The sequence below is a fragment of the Python bivittatus genome, unplaced genomic scaffold (genome assembly GCF_059951505.1).
Source record: "Python bivittatus isolate LINGU-HERP-01145 unplaced genomic scaffold, Pbiv_v1 ctg000610_np1212, whole genome shotgun sequence".
In the NCBI taxonomy this organism is placed as follows: Eukaryota; Metazoa; Chordata; class Lepidosauria; order Squamata; family Pythonidae; genus Python; species Python bivittatus.
In genome coordinates, this window is record NW_028277088.1 from 52,065,494 (window position 1) to 52,087,126 (window position 21,633).

At 38.3% G+C, this 21,633-nt stretch overlaps 1 protein-coding gene across 3 annotated transcripts in view; it reads right to left on the minus strand.

Annotated features, from left to right (window-relative positions):
• Positions 1–10,955: 10,955 nt before the first annotated feature.
• The window catches only part of GLI3 (GLI family zinc finger 3), a 278,516-nt gene continuing 267,838 nt past the window's right edge, over positions 10,956–21,633 (minus strand). For all 3 annotated transcript variants that reach the window (XM_088150011.1, XM_088150009.1, XM_088150010.1), the window contains exon 16: positions 10,956–19,836. In XM_088150011.1, the coding sequence (XP_088006137.1) occupies positions 17,585–19,836 (2,252 nt within the window). In that variant the 3' untranslated portion in view covers positions 10,956–17,584. The remainder of the gene's footprint in view (positions 19,837–21,633) is intronic.

Here is a 21,633-nt window from a genome sequence, read left to right on the forward strand (position 1 = left end):
CAGGATGGTATTACCAAGCACGTCTTATCACCCCCCCCCTTCCTACCCATGGACCCTCAGGTATTTACATGTAATTAATTAATACACTTCTTGAAGTATACACTGGGAATATAAACTCCTCTGCTGCTTGTTTTTTTTTTTTTTTTAACTGTAGGACAAGATTCTGAGTTGTATTACATCAAGGCACTCCCAGCACTCTATTTATGATCCCTCAGGTCCTCCAAAATGAGGGGGGCCAAATTTTGGGCCTGTTTTTTTGAAGTTACAGCAGATTTAAGGAGTAAAATGAGGACTTGAATTTGATTAATTAAATGTAATTGTAATTAATTTGAATAATTGATTTGCAATCAAATAGGCTTTAAGTTTAAATATAAAGGCAGAAGCCCCCCAAACCCTTATGAGGCAAAATGGGTGCTTTAAGCCTCCAGACATTTACAAAGCCCCTATATCTAATACTAGGTATAGGACTTTACCGTCTAGTCTGGAGTCCACAGCTATGCTTAATCAGACCAAAGATGTCAAACAAAATCCAAAAGACCAATAGTAAAGCTGCTAAAATGGCTGAGGATCCTCTAATACTAATTGAAATATAAAAAGAACTAATCTGGGTCAAAAGGTTAAATGTGGAAAGCCCATATGTCCTCTCCAGCCCCTGGAAAAATAATATCCAGTTTTACCAAGATGTTCAACCAATCAGGCAATGACTATTTTTTTAAGATCGTCTCCCCCTACTTTCTCCTGCCCTTTCTCCCTCTCTCTTTATAACGGTATGTGGGAATGACCTTGGGAAACTGGACGGGGGGGGGGGAGGGAGAAGAGATGCTGCCTAGGGAATGATCAGATAAGAGGGGGTATAATCTGCATAAGGGGCAAAAAAAGAAAATCAGAAAGGAATCTGCCTAACTTAGCAGGCTGTAAAAGAGATGGTGGGAGATTTGTACTTTCAGACTTGCAAGATTCTGTTAATGTAGCTTTACAATAAAGTAGAATTAGCTCATCTGGTCGTGTTCCCTCTCTGGTCTACCTGGGAAGGCTGATATCAATCTTGCAAGTCTCATACTCTCTTCCAAAGAAAGGAATTTCAGGAATGGCCTCCAATCCTCAAGGAACTCCGCTATCCACTGAGCATCTGGCAGCAGCAAGGTTGCAACACCAGCAGCAAATAGATAAACAGATGACCAATTTGCAAAATGCCACGATATAACAGAATTTGCCCCAACCCGTGGCAGCACAACAGATGGTGGCCCAGCCAATGCTCCTGCATTTCCATGGGAGCTTGCTGGAGAAGTTCAGAGGGGACCAGGATCAATTCCAGACATTCATCACTCAGTGTGAAATGTTTATGGCAGGCTGGCTGGTAGAATTTCCCACTGACCACACCAAAGTGACTTTTGTGCTGAGCTTGCTGAAGGAGCAGCAGCTACGTGGGCAATTCCATTCATTGAGGGGAATGATCCAGTGCTAGGCAACTACCAGGACTTTATGTGTATACTCAAAGGACACTTTGGGGATCCCATACAGAGAATTACAGCTAGTCGAGAGATTCAGAAGCTGAAGCAGGGACAGAAGACAGTAAGGGCATATATTTCAGGCTTTAAATTACTTGCTGGTGATGTAGGGTGGAATGACTTAGCCCCAACTGATCAGTTCAGAGAAGGGCTGACCGAAGACCTAGGAGACAAGCTGGTGAGGCAAGGTACCCCAAATACCCTGGAAGAGCTATATCGGCATTGTGCAAAAATAGACAATGTCAATATAGCACTGTCTATTCCAGACAATAGACTGGAAGAGCTGAGGCAGGGAAGGAATGGTAAGGAGAAAAGATCCTACAACCTGCCTTTCCCCATACCATCCCTCCCAATGGCCTCCTCGGAATCCAGCATGGGAGACCCCATGCAAATTGGAGCAGCCAAGCAATCAGGAGAGAAGCCAAGAAGAAGCAATCTGGGGCTGTGCTTTTACTGTGGGGCCCCAGGACACATAGCCAGATCATGCCTGATAAAAGCACCAGCATCTGACACAGCAATGAAATGCCGAACTTGTAAATCAACAATAGAGCCAGCAAGCACCCAGCTTGCTTCCAAGCAGCACCCCAGGGAAACTTAGCAGGGACCCCCCCCAGGAGCTCCAAAGGGGGGCCCTTCACTATTTGAGGAGAGCTCAGACAGCTGACAAAAGGCAAACATACTTAATTACTCCTGTTATTGTTACTTTAGATTCCAGGCAGAAGGTGGAACTTACTCTGGGGCAACCACTAATTTCATAGATATAGAAACAATATAGAAACTAAAGTTGCCTACTTAAGCTCTAGAAAGCCCAATGACAGTCGAGATGATCAACAGACAGCCACTAAGTGCAGGACCAATTCTGCAGCGCATGGCTCCTTTGCAGGTGACAATCAAAGATCATACAGAGTTCATAACACTTTATGTAACTGCCTCCTTGCAAGTGCGCATAATCTTGGGAATAGAGTGGCTTCAGCTGCGTAATCCACATGTAAGTTGAGAACAAGGGATACTCTCATTCCCCTCCCCTAAATGCCAACAATATCGCTTACAAGCAGTGAAAGCTTACCCCCCCCCCATGCAGAACAAGGGAGGATCCATGCTGCCAGAAAAATATGCAGACTTTGCAGATGTGCTTGGGGAGGAAGAGGCAGCCGTGTTACCCCTCCCTGCAACTGGACATGTGATTGCACCATCAATTTGAAGCCAGGAGCCCAAATCCCAGGAAAGAGACGGTATCCCATGTCTGCCCATGAGTTAGCCATCCTCAAAGAATATCTGGATATTAACATCAAAAAAGAATTCATTTGCCCTTCCAACTCACCAGCATCAGCACCAATTTTTCATTTGTAGAAAATGAGCAATTGCTATGGAGAGTCTGGGTTGTCAATAAAGAATTGTCATAGAAATGAAGCCTCTCCATTGTAGACACTTTCTTTCTACAAGTGAAGGGGAAGGAGAATGAGCTAGCAGGATAACTGGACAGAACTAAAAGTCTCCCACATACTTATGTGGGAGTAAGAGCCCCTGAGCTCAATGGAGCTTACTATAGTATGTAGCTTACTATACTGTAAGCACACATAACTTACAGTCCAGGAAAAAAAAATGCCCCATTTCCTTAATACAGACACATGGAAATCCCCTGATGACCTTTCTTCAGTTTCTATCCGGACTTCTATGGGGTGAGCTGTGGACAGAACTTCCACAGTATAAAAGTATAATTACCTGAAAGTAAGAGCCATAGAATGGTACTTTAGAAAAGGCCAAGAAAAATGAGACATTATTGCTGATGCATGCTGAATAAATGAGAAAGCTGAAGAATACCAAAAAGAAGTCACTATGTGCTTCATTCATTATAGAAAGGCCTTAAATTGTGTTCACATCAAGATGTGGAGTGTGCTCATAAAAATGGGACTCCCAGAACATCTCATTGTCCTCTTGAGAAACTTATATACAGCTCAGGAAGCCGCAATACAGACAGAACATGGTGAAATAGACTGGCTCCAGGTTGGCAAAGAAGTGCAACAAGGCTGTATACTCTTTCCTTATTTCTTCAACCTATATACTGAATATATATTAAGGGTAGCTGAACTGAAAGAAGTGTAGTTCTAAAACTGGAAGAAGAAACATCAGCAACTTGTGCTATGCTGATGACACCACCCTGATAGCTGAAAATGCAAAGGATCTGTAAGCTCTAGTAATAAAAGTTAAGGAGCAAGTGAAAAAATGGGACTAAAATTAAATATAAAGAAGACCAAAATAATGACAACAGGTAGAACAACCAGCCTTAAAATTGGCAATGAAATTATTGAAGTGGTGGACAACTTCTGCCTCTTAGCATCAACCATCAACAGTAAAGGAATAAATAGTCAAGAAATACACCACAGACTAGTAAAGCAGCCATGAAAGCCTTTGAGAAGATATTCAAATGCTGTGATATCTATATACTGTACTACAAAGATCAGAATTGTGCAAGCAATGGTATTCCCTGTGACACTGTATGGAAGTGAAAGTTGGACTTTGAAGAAGCAGGAGAGGAAGAATATTGATGCCTTTCAACTTTGGTGTTGGAGAAGACTCCTGAGAATACCTTGGACAAGAAAACAAACAAATGGATCACTGAACAAATCAAACCAGAGTTCTCACTCAAGGTACAAATGACCAGGCTCAAATTACCCTACTTTGGACACATTATGTGAAGATCTTGCTTTCTGGAAAAGGCTTTAATGATGAGAAAGATGGAAGGAAAGCGAAGAAGAAGATGGCCAACAGAAAGGTGGATGGACTCAGTTACAGTGGCGATGAGTGCATTGTTGGATAGATTGTCATGGAGAAAAATCCACCTATGTGGTCTCTGAGTTGAAAAAGACTTGATGGTGTCAGGTTCGGTCAGCACGGGGCTTCGGGGAAGCTCGCAGCCAGACCACGTGAACTCCACCGGCGGTAGCTAGCGAGGAAAAGAGGAACTGAAAGCGCCGCTAATTAACGGGCCACCTGCGCCCAGCCAAACAGGAAAACCGCAGCGGAAGCTTTTAACTATACACTGATAACGGCGCGAGCCAACAATGAACGGGGCCGCAGGCAGCGAAACAAGATCGCAACGCAGCACAGAACCCTCGGGCTTGCACGTAACGGGGAGGGACCAACCCAAGCCGGAGGGGGACTGTCAATCAAGGACAATGGACCCTGATCGAACCTGCCATCATGGACAATCAAGAGGGATTATTGGGGGGCCGATAATCCGCAGCGGTAACGCGATCGCGGGGCAGAAAAAAGCGCGGGAAAGGGGGAATATAACAAGTGATGCAATTGTACCAAGCCAGTCCTGGCTTTGCTTGTGACTGCTACGTTACGCATGAGTAAACCTCTTTTGTGAACCACACGTGTCACGAGAGTTTCTCTGTCGAACGGGGCAAACCTTACAGATGGCACATAATCAATCAATGAATCAATCAAAAACATTTTGTCAGGAATTCTGAAAATGTATTTAATTGTCAAATCGTACTTTGTTCCAACTGTTATCTGCTGTTTTTGTGTTTGTACTTTTGTGTGTATGTACTTTAAAGGATAGAATCAGTACTTCAGATTACACAAAAGAACAAACTAGGATAACATTTTCAAAATTAGTGGACCAAAATTGGGACATACTTCATGTATCTGGAGTGCTTCAGGCAGCAATTACATATTTTTCTTCTTAACTATATAAATAATTGGAAAATCCAGGAGCATTGGAAACAATGTCCTCTGAACCCTATATAAAATCTGTGAATGAAGGGTTACTGCACAATATCCTTCAAATCAAGGTTATATATATATTGAAACACCTCCAGAATTTTTTTGCTGATGATCACTTTCAAAACACGATCACCTAGGTAAAACTAATATTCAACATTTCTATTGTTGTGCCTCTGCTATGCTTGTTCCATGGGATCCCATTGTGGTTACTATCAATCCCACAAATTGGGTCAGCTGTTCTATAACTTTACCAGTATTTTAGAACAGGAGAAATAGAGTTAGGTGTTAACAGCAGATAACGTCACTCAGCTACTCCATATAGGCATTAAAATCATATAGGACAAAATAGAAACTAGCTGAATAGATTAAATGGTATGTGGGAAAGACCTTGGGAGACAGGGCAAAGAGATGCTGCCTATGGAACGGTCAGATAAGAGACAGCATAGGCCACAGCTGGATAGTGGGTGGGGCAAGAGGCTCAGAAGAGACCTTCCTTAGTTTCTCAGGCTGTAAAGGTGATGGTGATGAATTGTACTTTCAAACTTGCAAGATTCTGTTAATGTAGCTTTACAATAAAGTAGAATTAGCTTATCTGGTCATATTTCCTGTCTGGTCTACCTGGTAAGGCTGACAACAGCACACAAATCACTCCTTTAAATCTGTCTTCTAGAAATGGCCAGAGAGGATTAATATCACCAAGACACAGTGATGAGAGGTTATCTGCTGTCCCAATAATAGGTAGATTCTTGAGCAGAGTTAATGGAATTAGTAGAATTCCCTACTGCGGGGTTCAAAATCTGAACAGGAGGAAAAGGTTTATTTACATTGATAAATGTGGCAGTAGTTGTATTTAGCAAGCACACTATAGCACACTAGTTAGTTGTTCTCTTTATTGTTCCTGCTGACTTTTCACTTTGTACAGATCATACACATGCTCTCAAAATGAGATAGGCATTTCACTCTTGAGAAGTTCAGATGGTAACTTATTGATACGGATTTATTTCATAGGATATAGCACTTCACAGGAATCTTCTCAAATATATTTCCCCATACTATATGTGATACCCTATTGTGTGTTAAGCACTCTGGAATGCTGCCAAGTGTTACAGTGCAGAATTTAGAAAATAAATATGAGATTGGACTATTAGCCAGTGCTGTCTCAAAGGTACCAAAAGCCCCCATCAAAAATGAACCAAAAGGCATTGCAATATGACCATAACAAATTACAACCACTTGTCATATTATATGTAAGAAGTGCAGACATTGTCTGATTCATCTGTTTACCTAATTGGTTAATCAATATCAGTTTTATGTATGCACGGTGTTTTATGGAGTGGTTATTGACCCAATAGAAATTCTCCTTCTCCTTCCTCTCCACGTCCCCTTTACAATCAGTTTTAGTCCAAGATAGAAAACTGATATGGCAATTTTCTGGTAGTTGCAGCACTATCCAACTTTCTCCCTAGTAAAAGGATCTCATCAGCAATGTTATCATTATCACAGCATCCAAAATATCATTTGATTTTGGAACAAAATGGGGCAAATAATGCAAAATGTTTTCAGTTGGCTCATGGTTGTGAACCCATCTATAGTCAGTAAAAAAGAAAAGAAAAACGAAGTGAAAGTATATCTAAAAGAGTTGAAGACTTAATTTGAAACTTCAGTTCTCTAGAGGCCTTCTCTAATGAGAGAATGGTAGAGTTTGCAGACCTGACAGATATTTCATGCTTATTTAAAATATGTGATACCTGTTGGAGAAATGGGAGGGCTTAATTACTTCTTCAATTGATTCTTGGATGCTGTGGGCATTAGCAAAGCAGACGCATTAAGAAGATTCTCTGAACCAAGTAGTATTACGCCAAATAACAAGCCCAGTACAGGTAGTCCTTAGTTAATGACTGTCCTGTTTAGCGACTGTTCAAAGTTACAATGGTACTGAAAAAATGACATTATGACCAGTCCTCGCACTTACAGCAATCACAGAATTCCCATGGTCAGTTAATTGCCATTTGGGTGCTTTGCAACTGGCATGCATTTATGACCATTGCAGTATCCTGTGGTCATCTGATCACCATTTGCGAGCTTCACAGCTGGCTTCCAACAAGCAAAGTCAATGGAGAAGCCAGCAATAAAATCGCAAGAGACAGTCATGTGTCTCACTTAATGATCACAGGTGATTCATTTAATGATTGCACCGGAAGTGAGGTCAAAAGTCTGGCATAGTCACATGATGTTTCACTTAATAACTGCATCACTTAGTGATGGATTTGCCGATCCCGATTGTGCTCATTAAGTGAGGACTACCTATAAGGAACAAGTATGTCTTCCAAATGACAAACAAGTTTTGCCTTGAGAAGACAAACACTACAGCTTTATAGCATTCTTTGGCATATCCCTTTGAAAAATTAGAGCTTTTCTTGAAGATATCTTTATTCCAGTTTCCATCTTCAGTGAATTTTCTACACAATAATTTTAGTAATTAAGGCAAGTCATCTAGAGGAGCTTTTCCTCATAAAATTATTCCTGAGTTGTAAATGGAGTTAGATTTTGTTGATTTAATGTTTTACAAAAAAGTAATAGCATTCCCCCTCCCCCCAACCCCAACTGACATTTCTGGGTTGAGCTGAGAAAAAAAATGGCAGTTTTGTTTAGCATGCTCACTCTTGACTTTTCCTTCTCCAATTGCATTGCTGCCAGACTGTGAAATATGGGTTTTAGTGACCTGGCATGGCTGTTGTTCTGCAGGCATGAGTCAGCAAATGGAGTAAGAAAAGGGAGCTCAGTTCTAGCCTCGAAGGGCAGCTGTGCTGTCACGAGGACTGATGAGCTGACCTGGCTGCTAGCCAGGGCTGTTGTGGGGAGATGTAGAGACAGCAGTCCCACTGGCCCAAACTTGCAAATAGGTGTTGGAACTAGAGCCCTGTGGGGACACTCACCTCTTCAGTTGCTGGGGTCATGCTGCTGGTCTGATCCAGAATTAGAGAGAGAGAGGAGAGAAAGAGAGGAAAGAGAAAGACTGCAAAATGGAGTGGCTGGAGAGAAAAGTTGGAGAGTGAAGTTATATGAGTGTGCAAAGCAGTTGGTGGTTCCTGGTTGGGGAGGGAGAAGAAAGGTCCCTGGGTGGCTTCCCTGGAAGAAGGGAAATGAAGACCCAGAGAGAGGACATCTTCACCCAAGACAGGAAGAAGAGACTCGGCTACCTGCAGGCAGCATCTAGACAGAAAGGAGGGGATCATTGTTGGTCAAGCCCTGGTCTCTGGGGAAGAACTGGGCAGAAGACCAGAGAGTGTTCAGCTGACCATATCCAGAGTCTATTGAGCACGCTACAGTAAATCCAGCCCATTCCTTTCTTCTCACTCTCTCTTGACAAGCCCAGAATGGGGGGAGGGAGATGGAGAAAAAGGGGGAAGAAGCAGGAAAACTAGAGGGGGAGAGTCTCCAGAAGGAAGACTTAGGAGGAAACCTGACTCCATGTGAACACCAGGATCGTGTTGTATATAACTGTTGTAAATACTTGTTGTAAATAGCTTCACTGTAGACAGTAAAAAGCATAAAAATCTCCAATGACTTGTTTTTCTGTGTCAGTTGCTATCCTTGCAAAGCGAAATACACCTTCAGTTCAAAAAGAACCCCATCACATAGACATAATTAAATATTCCTTCCTACAACTTATATGGGAAAGTGTATCTTGAGAGATCTAATCCAGTTATGTCACCCTCTCCAGGTAAAGCCTTCTGTCTTGCCATTTTTCTCAACAGTAGTGTTTGGGTAGTTATTGCATGTCTGGAGAAGGAAGACTGCTTAAGACTAATTTGAGAAATATTGTTATAGAAATATTTTAAAGTTATGATATGCTAAAGCAGGAATTAGTATATCTCATTTATTTTTATTCCTTTAATATACAAAAAAGAACAAAACTAAAGTAACTGCAAAGCACAAGGCAAAACAAACCCCCCAAAATGAAAGCAACAAGAATGCATTAATTTAGATAAATAGAGAGTCATTCAGCTCAAGTTTTATCTTTTATTAAGCCTTGGCCACATGGAATAATGTTGATCAGTCTATAATATTGGTGGCCAGTTCATATGGAGAAAGTAAACAGATATCATCCATCCAAGATTGTAATCCCAGGGTCTTACTGCCTTTCAACTATGAAGAGTAATCTTTTTAGTTGTACCACATTCTCAATAAATCTATAGTTCTTCATAAAGTGATAAATTCCAAAATTTTGGTAAATAATTCAAAGGTACTCATTAACAAATTTAGGAATATTATACTGAAGTGCGGCAATAATGAAATAATTCCATGATTTATTTATTTTATTTATATTTCAGATTTAGATACCGCCCATCTCATGAAAAAATGACTATGACTAAATGTCCCTTTGTTCCTGTTACTCTTCTGCATAATGAACTTGATAACCAATCTTTTTAAAAGAGTCTCTGAGATGTCTAATAAATGTACAAGAAAATACTTAGTTGAACTAATTTCATTTTATGATCACAACATACTTTATATTCTTTCATACGGTGTAGTCTGGGCTATTCAAACTCTTTATTCTAGAGTTCTTGCAAATAATGAATATCTATCTTAACTATATCATTTAGTTGCTTAAAAAAAACAGATCAATGTTCATCCAAGAAATGCACCAGTACTGACAATAATTCAGGAGTTTTAAATGCCTGTAATGCATCTAGACCAAACTGGGAAATCAAGAGGTGTTAATTGAGTGTACTGCATTTTTAAATTTTGGGCAATCTAAATTCCTTTTGCAGTAAGTCAAATGGTGTAAAAACTTGTTTGACAAAGTCTATATGATCTTGCTTGACTCCTCTACCCCTAAAAGACCCAATCCCCACCCTTCAATTTTAAATAAGGGAATTTAGCAGATCTCATTTATCTTTCCTCATAAATGCAGTAGAATCTTTAGCCAAATATTTATATCCATTGTGATTAACAATTTGATAAGATCACATCATAAATGAAGGAAGTTTCATAGCTATCACTACTGGTTCCAATTTTTTTGAATAAATTTCATGTAGTAATTTAATATTGCCATATACTGCTTAAACTGTTATACATTCAGATTGTGTAGGATGGGAGGGAGTATCATCTATAATATACATACCAATGTCAATATTTTCCATCAACATCTAACAAGAAAAGTGAATAATAACTTGCACAGATAATAGGAAATGAGTTATTTAGGTCTTCTTAAAGGGGGTCAGAAAACTTCATTCGAAAAGTGTCATTAAAGACTCCAAATCAATTGGAGGAAAAAATCCCACCAATATATGTCTAAACCATTCAAGAGATAAGTCATCAAGGAGCTTTATCTGTTTTCATAGATTTCATGCATTATTATTGTTGTTGTTGTTGTTATATAGATAAAGGTGCATCTAAGGTGGCAGCCTGATAATGTGCAATTTTTGGAAGGATTTTTAAAAAGATGATTAATTTAATTTTTTTATTACATTTGACTCAGTATTACACAACAGAGAATAAAAATTGCATTGATTATTTATTTATTTAATCAGTTACTATGTACCCTGAACATACTTGATGGTATAAATAGTATTATTTTGTTGTAAATCTTTCAAATGAGATGTTACTAGTTTACTAGGACTTTCCTTTTGTTTCCAATAGTTTTGTTTTATATTATTCATTGAATATTTTCCATTAAGTGTATAGAGGAGATTACATTCCTCTTTAGACTTCAAAATTCTTATGTAGGTCAACTTGCATATATGCTCAAAATTAACTTCCGTAACTTTCCCTTCTAATTTTCTAATTTAAATGTGTGATCTTTTCCCCCATGAAGTATAACAATAAAACAACCACAATTGATCATATATTTGCAAATAAAGCATATATTCCTTACAGGTATCACAGACAATATAAGGTGGTATAATTCCTCACTTCATCTTACATGATTTGCTGATATATTTGCTCCTTCTCTCACGTATTGTAGTGGGACAAGCAAAAATTGATAAAGTTGGATGATTATATCAGACAAAATAGAACCACAAATATATTTGTTCAGGCAAAAAGTCAAGGCTGATCTGGAAATATATGAATATATATATTTCCAATCTGCCATTTCTTTAAACAATTTGCTAATCAATTGCATATGGTAAATGCTTGCTGGTCAATTATGTAGGACAGGGATGTTTTGTGACTCAACCACTTTCTAGTATTAGTCTCAGTTTTAAATCCCTGATCTATTGCTCTGGTGATGATGACAATGTGTCCTTTCCATCATAATATTAGATGTAGTCTGCAAATGAAAGTGTAGTGAAGGCCAACACCACCTTTGCTCACTTAGGCGAGGCACAGCAGGCCTTCCTCCCACACATTCAGTCAGACAGTCAATACACATATACCATACTTGAGCAGGCAGATGAGTACATGGACTGCAAAATCCAAGCCTCAAGAAAGAAAGGCAGAACTCTGATTAGGCTTGCCTAACATGTTCTCCTCAGTCCTGCCTTGGGTGGCAAAAAGACCTTTATCTTGAGGAAAAGGGAAGGGAGATAGCTGGGAAATACAAACTGAAGCATATTGCCAAGGAGGACAAAAAAGGAAGAACACTGGAAAGAGATTGCTGAAAAATGCGGGCAAGATGGAAACTGGAAATGGCCACATGGTTTTGGTGAGCTATTCCCAGGAGAAGCAGAGAGTTAAGCCATGCTCAAAAGCTGTAGCAGGAATAAAGCTGCACTACTCTGGGACTAGAAGTGAGGAAGGGTGCTAAATCAGAGCCGAGTGTCTCTAGGCTGAAGGTGAGATAGGGTATTGAACCATGGGCCAGAGACCTCCAGAGTCAACAGGAGCTAAGAAGTGTTCTTAAAGTATTGACTGAAGGTTGCAATCTAGGGGACTCAGGGAATTGTCAGAATCAGCTACTTGGAGAAGTGACCTGGGGGAAATTTCTCTTCTTTGAGGTAGCATGAATGTTCTAAGCCAGGATATTCATTCAAATTATTTCAAGGTATGCTTGTTTGCTTTATGGATTTTATATTTTTAATATCTGCTCATTGTTTCAAGGAATTTGCCTGTGATTTTGGTATCAGTATCAGTTGTCTTTATGTTGACTGAAATCTTGTAAATTTTGTACCATCCTAAACTATTTAAGCCAGGTCTTGTCTGTTGAAGCTGTGCCCATCTTCCCATAGCAATCTATGGGAGATTGAAGTTTGAGATATTGTTTGTATGTTTATAAGCACTAAGTATCTTATTTTACCCCATTGTAATTGTGTTGGCATTTGGTTACATAAGCTTAAAGAACAGTTTACTTTTCTTTTTTCTCATTTTTAATACAAATGTTTTTAAATCTTAAGACTGATGCTTTTGTTTTTATCGCCTCAAAAAGAGCTGCTGTTCTCTGGCCACATGAGTCAAAGCTACTAAGGCTAAGCGATGATGCTACAGAATGGGTTTTCCTTCATCATCTCTATTATTTTTCCAGTTTATGGCTCTGGCTGTAAGAAGATCATCTCTGTCATAAGCTGGTGTGAAGGAGGAGAAGACTGATCAAGGCATTTATTTTCTTCAAGAAGAAAAGCAGGAAAATGTTATGTAACTCATAATAAAGCTAAGACTTGGCCCTAGTTTCTGAAATAAACATTCAAGCTGAAATCTTAAGTACAAATGTTTTATTGACATTGTAAGAAACATTTTATCCCTCATTACAAAAGAGCTAAATGATTTTGAAAGCCTAAGTACAGTTTATATGTACACAGCACTATGACTGTTTAGGCTGATCTAAAGCTCCCAAGAACATTAGATCATAAATGCAAATTTATCAAATGAAGACCACTAAGGTCTTCTACATTTAATACTATTCCTACTATATGTAAATGTATTTACACATTTTTTTAAAAAAAAGAATACACTTCTTATAAAAGTAAAAAGAAAATACCACCCCCCCAACACACATTTCTATCTTACACATCTGCAGATTGACAAGTTAACTTTCCCAAATAAGATACTCAATTCCTAACACAGATAATGACATGTGAATGCCCAAGACTCACAAGACAGTATTCAGACAGTCTTCTTAAGAGCGGTAAAGCTATTATGGAAAGCAAAGCTTTACAGTTAAAATTTGGCACTATTTTTTGGTCCCCCAACTTTTTTAAAAATCAGATTAATTAAGAATAAGGCACATCTATTACAGGAAGAGAAACACAGCTTTTTACAGAACATAAAAAGAGGTCTTGCAAAAGATTGCAGGATGACTAGTCTATGATTTATCCAATATTGTCTTCAAAAATCACATCCAAAACAGAAATAACTAATGCCAAGAAACCAGCATTTTTAAACATAGTACCATATCACAATTTTCTTTTAGTAAGAATTAAGAGTCTAAACTGCTGTCTTATATAAGTGCATAGTGTTGGGTTCTGTTCCATTCTGGAAAGCTCCTTCCTGTCTGAGCCTAGCCATATTTCCTTAAAACTCCAATGATCTCATAGGCTTATTTCTTGAATACTGCTCTAGACTGACAAGTTAGGTTTATCCTAACATATCTTTTGTTAATTCAACAGTACCTACTTGTATATAAGTGACAAATCTACATCAGAGAAGGAAAGGAAAAGTTCCATTGAAGAAAAGCTAAACTGCTTTATCCAGGAACATTTCATATAAAACTCAACAGTTAGTTTCTGGTGACAGAAATTAAACGTATACAGTACCATTCCCAAATCTGATTTTTTCCAGATGTTTTTGAATACAGTCTCAGTCATTTGGAGAATTATATTGTAGTCAGATACATCTGAAGGGCACAAGGTTTGGGAAGACAGATTTATAATAATGTTTACATTACCCAGTTAAAGTTGCTGCTGTTAAAATTCCTACCAAATGTACAAATGGAACACACTTTCATAACTGGCTGAGCAAGTGGTGGTTATTATTTAGGCAAACTGCATGTAGTGTATCACTAGATTATTAGGTGATGCATAGCATGAGGTATACAACTAAATATTTCTGGTTCATATTTGTAGTCTAAACCATTCTGAAGAATCAGGTTATATAGAGATTACAAAAAATACAACACATTACTAACAAAACACTGGTTCTTGAGAATCAGCCTAAATTCTAATGGACTTAGGAATCTTGTGAAAGAGTCTCAGATGTATTATCTTAACAAGCATTTGGGAAGATAAAATTTCCATGATTGTTGAGCTATTGTGGTGTTCTAGCTTCTAGGTCCAGAAGATTTGCAGTAAGTTCCAACTACTCACCAACTAAAGCCCTTCGCCTCAGTATTTCCCAAGACCAGTTTAGAGGGACTGAGAAAATGGCCACTGTGTGAGGGGTTGCAATTAAGGAAATATGAAGCAAAACAAAGCAAAACAACAGCAACTGTCAAAGAGCACTGAGCTTACACCTGCTCTCATCTTGATGGAATGATGTGATTTAGATATATATTTTACAAAACTGAATTATTGGAATGATAGTAATTCGAAATTTGTCACTCCCTTTTGTTACTTCAGTGTACCATAATGAGCAATCTTTTTAATGGAAATGAAGGCATAACAATAAATACATCTGTCTTCCACATGGATCTTATGAAAGAATATTTGAATAGTAGGAAAAAATAGCTTCTCCAGTAACTTAGATCAGTTGCTATAACTTAATACTTAAAGTACTTTCGGTAAACAAGCATTACTCTGCATAAGAGCTGCAATGGGTAAAATTACAATTTTAATGTTAATTTTACATGGTTCTGTCAGCTATCGCTAAACTCAGAAAGAAATACAATATTATACATTTTGAGTTGGGACTTCAGACTTAATTATTCAGTCCCACTGATTTCAATGTGTCTATTTTAAGTAAGTCCCAGTTTGGATCTAACCCACAGTAAATAATAAAAATAAATAAAAGTATTCACCAGAGGGATACCCACAATTAAGCAGAAAATTTATCCACCAGTATCAGCCAAAAATTGTCATCACAGTCTGGGGTATCCACATGGTTAAGTGTTTTCAAAAGTTATAGCCCATCTGTGGAGTGCTATCATAAAAAACGTATTTTGGTGGCTATAATGCAGTGGTTGGATTAGAATTCAACTGTCCAGGTCTTACTGGACAGAGAATTATGTAAAAATATCCCAACTATCTCATTTGACAGGACCCAATCGATAGGTTCAAGTACAGTACAGTAATATTTCCTGAGTCCTACCCATAAGAAATTGAATGCAGAAAACATGGTATAATTCTGACACAGTTGATTAACTGAGAAGTAATATAGCTGTTTAGCAAAGCCTACCATTTCAAATCCACCAGCACGGTCTCAGTCCAACAGCAATGGAAGTTTTTGGGGAATATGGAACAATAAAGTCTTCATTAAAACTCCTGAGTTGTGAAACAATCTCCAGAACTGGGTTTTTAATCATTTTATTATTTGCCTGAAATATTAGGAAGCAGCCTTTGCTGCCATAGAGAATATACACATTAGAGCCATTATACTAAATAAATGAAACTTACTGTGCTAATTTGTTTTGGAATGTGTAGTAAGACTAAAAAAATAACTAAAACAGCAGTGACAAATGAGAAGATGGAGATAAATAAATTAGCTGCAAATGCTAAGCTAACTCAAGAAATTGGATTACTTGGAGCAATAAAAGTATAACGTGAAATATCAAGATATGATAAACCATATGCCAAACCTCAAAGAATGAATAACATTTTAAATATTTTGGATAGACATCTATTAGTGTAGATCACTGGAAGCACGTGGAAGCACTATCAGTTCTGGTCTTACTATATCAAAAGCTAATGCTTCTACATATAATGTTTTTGTTTTGCTATTGCTTTCCTTTGATCAAGACTGTCTGCTTTTACTATATTAAATACTATATGCATCAATGTACTGTATAGCACATTCATATTATCAGACACAAAACATGTAGGATTTGCCTGTGGTTGGCTGAACAACTAAAAGCTTTGAAATTCTTGCTTGGGTCAGGGAACAAGGATGGTCACAGTGTCGACTCTTCCTACATCTCCAAGAAATGGAGTTTTAACAGGGGTTTCAAATATGAGACATTTATAGCACCATTACATTATTTTGAAGCTATAGTCTAATGCTCCAGTAGTAAATGAACAGTGATTACAAGGAATAAAATGTTTTAAAAGACACAACTCCTGAATTCTTATATGTATGCAAATCACATGACAAGAATATTAATTCTTCCTTAAAAGTGCATGTTTTATTTAAATTTAAGTGTCAGATAAGGAGATTTATAATAGAGGTGGAAGAGTGGTATGTTTATCCTAATAGGTGTATGTTGTCATGCTTAACGTCCACATTGCAACATATATAAAAAAGTGTGAGGCTTATCATTTTACCCTTGTGGATAAAAAGCAAAACTATTTTTTTTTATAAGAGCAGGGCATCTAATGCTTAACCCTCTCCTCTCCCCATTTTAAACTCTTAATTTTTATTGGGATAAATTTCAGGTTTAATTTTAGTTATCTATTTTCTCAGCCCAGACCAGTCATTTTTACCATGAGTTCTAGACAACCTTAGACTTCTTTGGAAGCGTATTAGAAAGATGTGAAAATTAGTAACAGTAGGCAGAATTCCCAGAATGGCAACTTGTTCATTGCCTTTGATTTTCTCCCTGTAATATAATCCATTGTAAACTTAATCATGCTTTTAGTTTACACATGACAATGATGAAATCCAACAGGGGAAGCCAACTTTTTGCATGAAAATTCTGAAAAAATTCTGCAGCAGGCAAAACGATATAGAAAAGGGTTCTTTCCTCAAAGATAAAAAGTTTAAAAACCACGGATATAGAGCAGAAGAAATAACCCCTCAAAGTACTAATTTTCCCCTCCCACATCATAAATTAGTTCACTTTGCTTTCAACAATTCTTGCCAATGAAGTTTGGTGGATGGAACTTCAAACTTCAGCTCAATATATCTCCTCAGTAATGTGCCTTAGAAATTGGTTACATAAGAGTTCTGGCAACAATCATTCGAAACTGTATTTTCTTTTGGGTAGCAGTAAGTTGTAATATTAGATCCTCCTCAAAAATAAACTAACATGCACATTACACATTTACACTGGTTTACAATTACAAAAATAAAAACAAAAATTCATACAAAAAATAAAATAATAAAAAAGAAGGAATGGCATGTGTAACAATACTGATTCAAAGCTGAAACGGAAGACAGTTTCTCCCTAGAACACTTTAGGGTTTTTCAGAGTTCTTATTCCATAAAAGGAATATACTTGAAACACATCTCATTTAGGTGAGATGAGATTGTTAAAGTACTTAAGACAACTAACAAAAATTACATTTTAAAAACTTTCATACCCTAAGTTATGTCTATTGCATAACAGCAAGAAACTTGCTTTCTTCTGCAAGTGAAGTCAACAAAGAATTCATGTCCCCAATAGCCATATTGGTTGTACTTATGGGCATAACTGGGAATGTAAGAGATGCTCGGGGAGTGGTGAGACGGGAAGAATTGCGAGATAGATTTTGAATGATGCTGGGGCTCAGGGCTCCTGAAATTAAGCTGGCATGATCACCATCATCTATGATAGCATCAAAATCAATCCGCACACCTTCAAGGCTGCTTGTGTCAATGCTGTCAACTGTGCTTGTCACTTGGTTGGCCCCTGGGGAGAGAAGCTCTGATGAACTTTCAACAGCTGTCTCCTGTATCAGGTAATTTGCTTCTGAAAGGGAGAAAGCATCTGCTTTCAGAGCTTGCTGATTAAACCCTGTGGTTTGGTCATATAACTGACCAGAATAATTCTGCACATTAGAGCAGAACTGTTGTAACTGACCTTGAGATTCTACCTTGATGCCAGTGACCCTGTGTGGTTGGTTGGCATCCATTATAAGTCCTTGTTGCCTCACCATGTTATTCCTTAAAGTGTTTTGCCATCTGTCTCCACAGTGGTTGGCATAGGATTGGTAGGTTTTGGCCAGAACTGATGGCTGGATCCCATTCTGAGACAGTGGCAGACAATTCAGCAGTTCTTGATAGCTAGGTTGTGAGGGAACTATAATTTGCTCTATCATTTTATTGGAATGTTTTGCTTCTTGGCAATGACTCACTTCATCTACTGACTGATAAGGAAGGTACTCCTCGAAAATCATGTTTCTGCTCTGCATCCTGTTAATTACATTGGCAGATTGCTCATCTGATACCACAGGATAGCCAAAATTTTGCTGGCTTCCACTAGTAAGCATGAAATGGCTTCTCAGCTTTTGGGCTTGATTCATCATATCACAGGCATTGTCCACAGGTTGTCTGCCAAATTTATCACTATAGAGCTGTGTTTTACTTGATTGTAGGTGGTAAGAACTTGTGTCATTGTTGTTCATGATTGCATTCTGCTCTATACTGCAAGAGGCATTGTTGTCTACAAGATGCTGGTAGCCATTTTGTTGAGTTGCGCCATTTCTCTCCAGTGCATGCTGCAGCTGCTGCTGGACAACCATGTTATTATAGAGGCCTATGGTTTGAGTTTGCTGGATTAAGGATTGTGGTCCACATTTTAATTTTGATGGAGATAAGTCAGAACTTCCTGAGCTTACTTCATTCCACTGAATTGGTAGGTCATTTTTCTGAGAATTGCTTGCTGGAGGGGACTGATCAAAGCTGTTGTTGTTTTCCATTACTGGATTGTGATGTTCTTTGTTGTTGTCTAGTCCATCATTTGGTGATTGGTCATACAAACCTTGATTTTGAGAATTCAAATACTGGACCACGTCATCTGGTAACAGATCTTCATCATTTAGACAACCATCCGCTTCTGTGGTAGCAGCCTCCATAGCCACATTCTCAGAGATACTTGGAGGGCAAGGGGAACAGAAGTTCCAGAACAAACCAACATCTGGGCGAGTGTAATTCTTCAGGATGAAGTTCCGTTTTTCCACGGATGGAGGCAAAGCAGGAGGGTTAAAACTATTGAGACTGTTAAAACGGTGGACTCTTGGAAAGGACAGGTTATCGGAGACTGGTCTCACAGGATCACTGGCTCTCCTTGTGCTATTCCCAAGCATATCATGTGGCAGGAGATGTCTCCTGTTGTAGCTATTTGTCCCACCATCACTACATCTTCGAGGAGAATTTACTGGGGGCAAGGGTGACATCCCAGATTCCCTAGAATCACCCAACAGTGCCATTCTTGTTTTCAAGCTCATCCTCTCCATATTAGGCAGTGGTGTTGGTGGGGGTCCACCAGTAGCTGCTGCATATTTTGCTTTCAGCCTGTATTGCTGTGCAGGAGTAAGGCTGAGAAGTCCAGGCAAGCCATCACACTGGCTAACTTCACTGGATCGCCTTGAGGCGTCAGTTGAAATGGGATCATAGGAGTCGGCAACACTGAGGTTCTGAAGCCTTCTGTCCCCCTGAGAAGCATCACTAGATCTCCGACTGGAAAAACAAGGTGAAATCCCAGAGGACCTACGACTGCTCATGTAAGCTGAGCTAATTGTGCTAGTACTGCTGTCTCTTCTGTTCAGCATGTTTAATACAGTAATATCCATGTTTGTGACTTCATTTTTGTTGGTTAAGATAGTCATGTTTCCTCCGACACTGCAGCTGCTATTTGACTGAATACCTGAAAAAAAATAACAAGAAAAAAAGGAAATGTGTCATATTGAAAACTGATCAGGAGGAATACAGAAATGATATGAAATATGTTTCATGTATTTGAAGAAAATGGCCTTGTATTTGTAACACATACCTGTGGGTCTACAATAAATTCCCAAAAGCCTTTCAGAAAAGCTAAAATTTTGTTAGGTCTGGAAGGTGATAAGGGTGGAAGCCATCCTCACCTTAGGAGGCAAACTGTACCATAGGTAGGGAACTGCCCTTAAGGATACCCCACTGTACTTCCTGGGTTAGATGGATAAAGACTATTTGGGAAAGGGAGTCTCTTAAATACCTGCCCCTGAGCCATATAGGGCTTTAAAGGTATTGACCAGCACTTTGAATTGTACTTGGAAACATATCAGCTCCTATAGCAGTGGTATAACATGGTAATACTGAGACTGGTTTGTGTGCATGTAGGCTGCTGCATTCAGGATTGTTAAATATTGTTCAGGAGTCATACACAGATCATAACATATTATAGATTGAAGTCCATGTAACAATTTTGCTCTGGGTAGAATTGCACTTTATTTTTTATGTGGTGTTAACTTGTGGCTGGACCATGCTGCTTCAGGTAACAAGTAGATCATACTGAATATTCCAATGTTATTTATGTGTAAGACCAGCATATTAAGAAGAGGCCATACCAGGATGCTTCTTACTGACCTACAACTTTGTGTGTGTGTGTGTGTGTGTGTGTGTGTGTATTTATGTCTGTGTACATATTTGGAATTATTCCTATGGATGTATATATATTTGGAAACACTCCTATGGGTATGATGAATTTAACAATGCAATTATATAAATGGTTAAATGGTTTGAGCTCATTTAAACTTAATTCTAGAGAAGAGGGTATAGGCTTATGTGGCCTAAGTTGATTACTTGAATTTATCAGTTATCTTCATATGCATCTGTATATGGGTAAAATCAGCATTTCTGCAGTAAGTGTCTCCTGTGCAAAGAGACAGAATAAAAATTAAAAATATAAATAAGTAAACAAGAAAGCTTGTTTTTAGATTATGGCATCCATGTGCCTTTAAAGGTTTCCTCTTAGAAGAGAGAAAATGGAGAATGCCTTTACAAGGTAATGTTTAATATTTTTATAAAAGTGACTGATTAATCAAAGTATTTTTTTAAAGTAAAAATTAATACAGCTAACTTCTAATAAAGCAATCTAGCCAATTAACTGATTAATTAGCTGATTAATTAATGTAGCTAGTTAGGCTGCCATCATGACTTGTAGAACCACATACCAAGGACCAAGGGAAAAGGAGATCAGACCTTGGAGGAGAAAATCTGACAATGAAATCTACATGTACCATTCCTTCCTAGCAGCCCTCTGATGGTGCCTGTCACATGGGAAATTCCGAATTCAGGAAGGCCGGAAAAAAAAAAAGAATGTTAAGAATGATACATGGTACGCTGGAATGGTATATGGATCTAGTAGCTGCCCTCATAGCCCTGTTTCATACAAAGTAGAGAAAATTAAAATTATCCCTTTAGTTCTTTCCTCATATCAAAAATACTAAAGATATCTAAACAGGAAATGATCAGAGCAGTCGCTGAAGCAGAAAAACTGGGAAAAAATAAAATAAATAATATAAAATGGATTTAATCAATCAGTCAATCATTTATTTATTTATTCATTTATTTACTTACTTACTTATATTTCAAATTTAGACACCGCCCATCTCACGAGGAAGTGACTCGTGAAAACTGAAAAGCTTTGAAGACAACGTTGGAATTCTTAGGATGCATTGCTAGC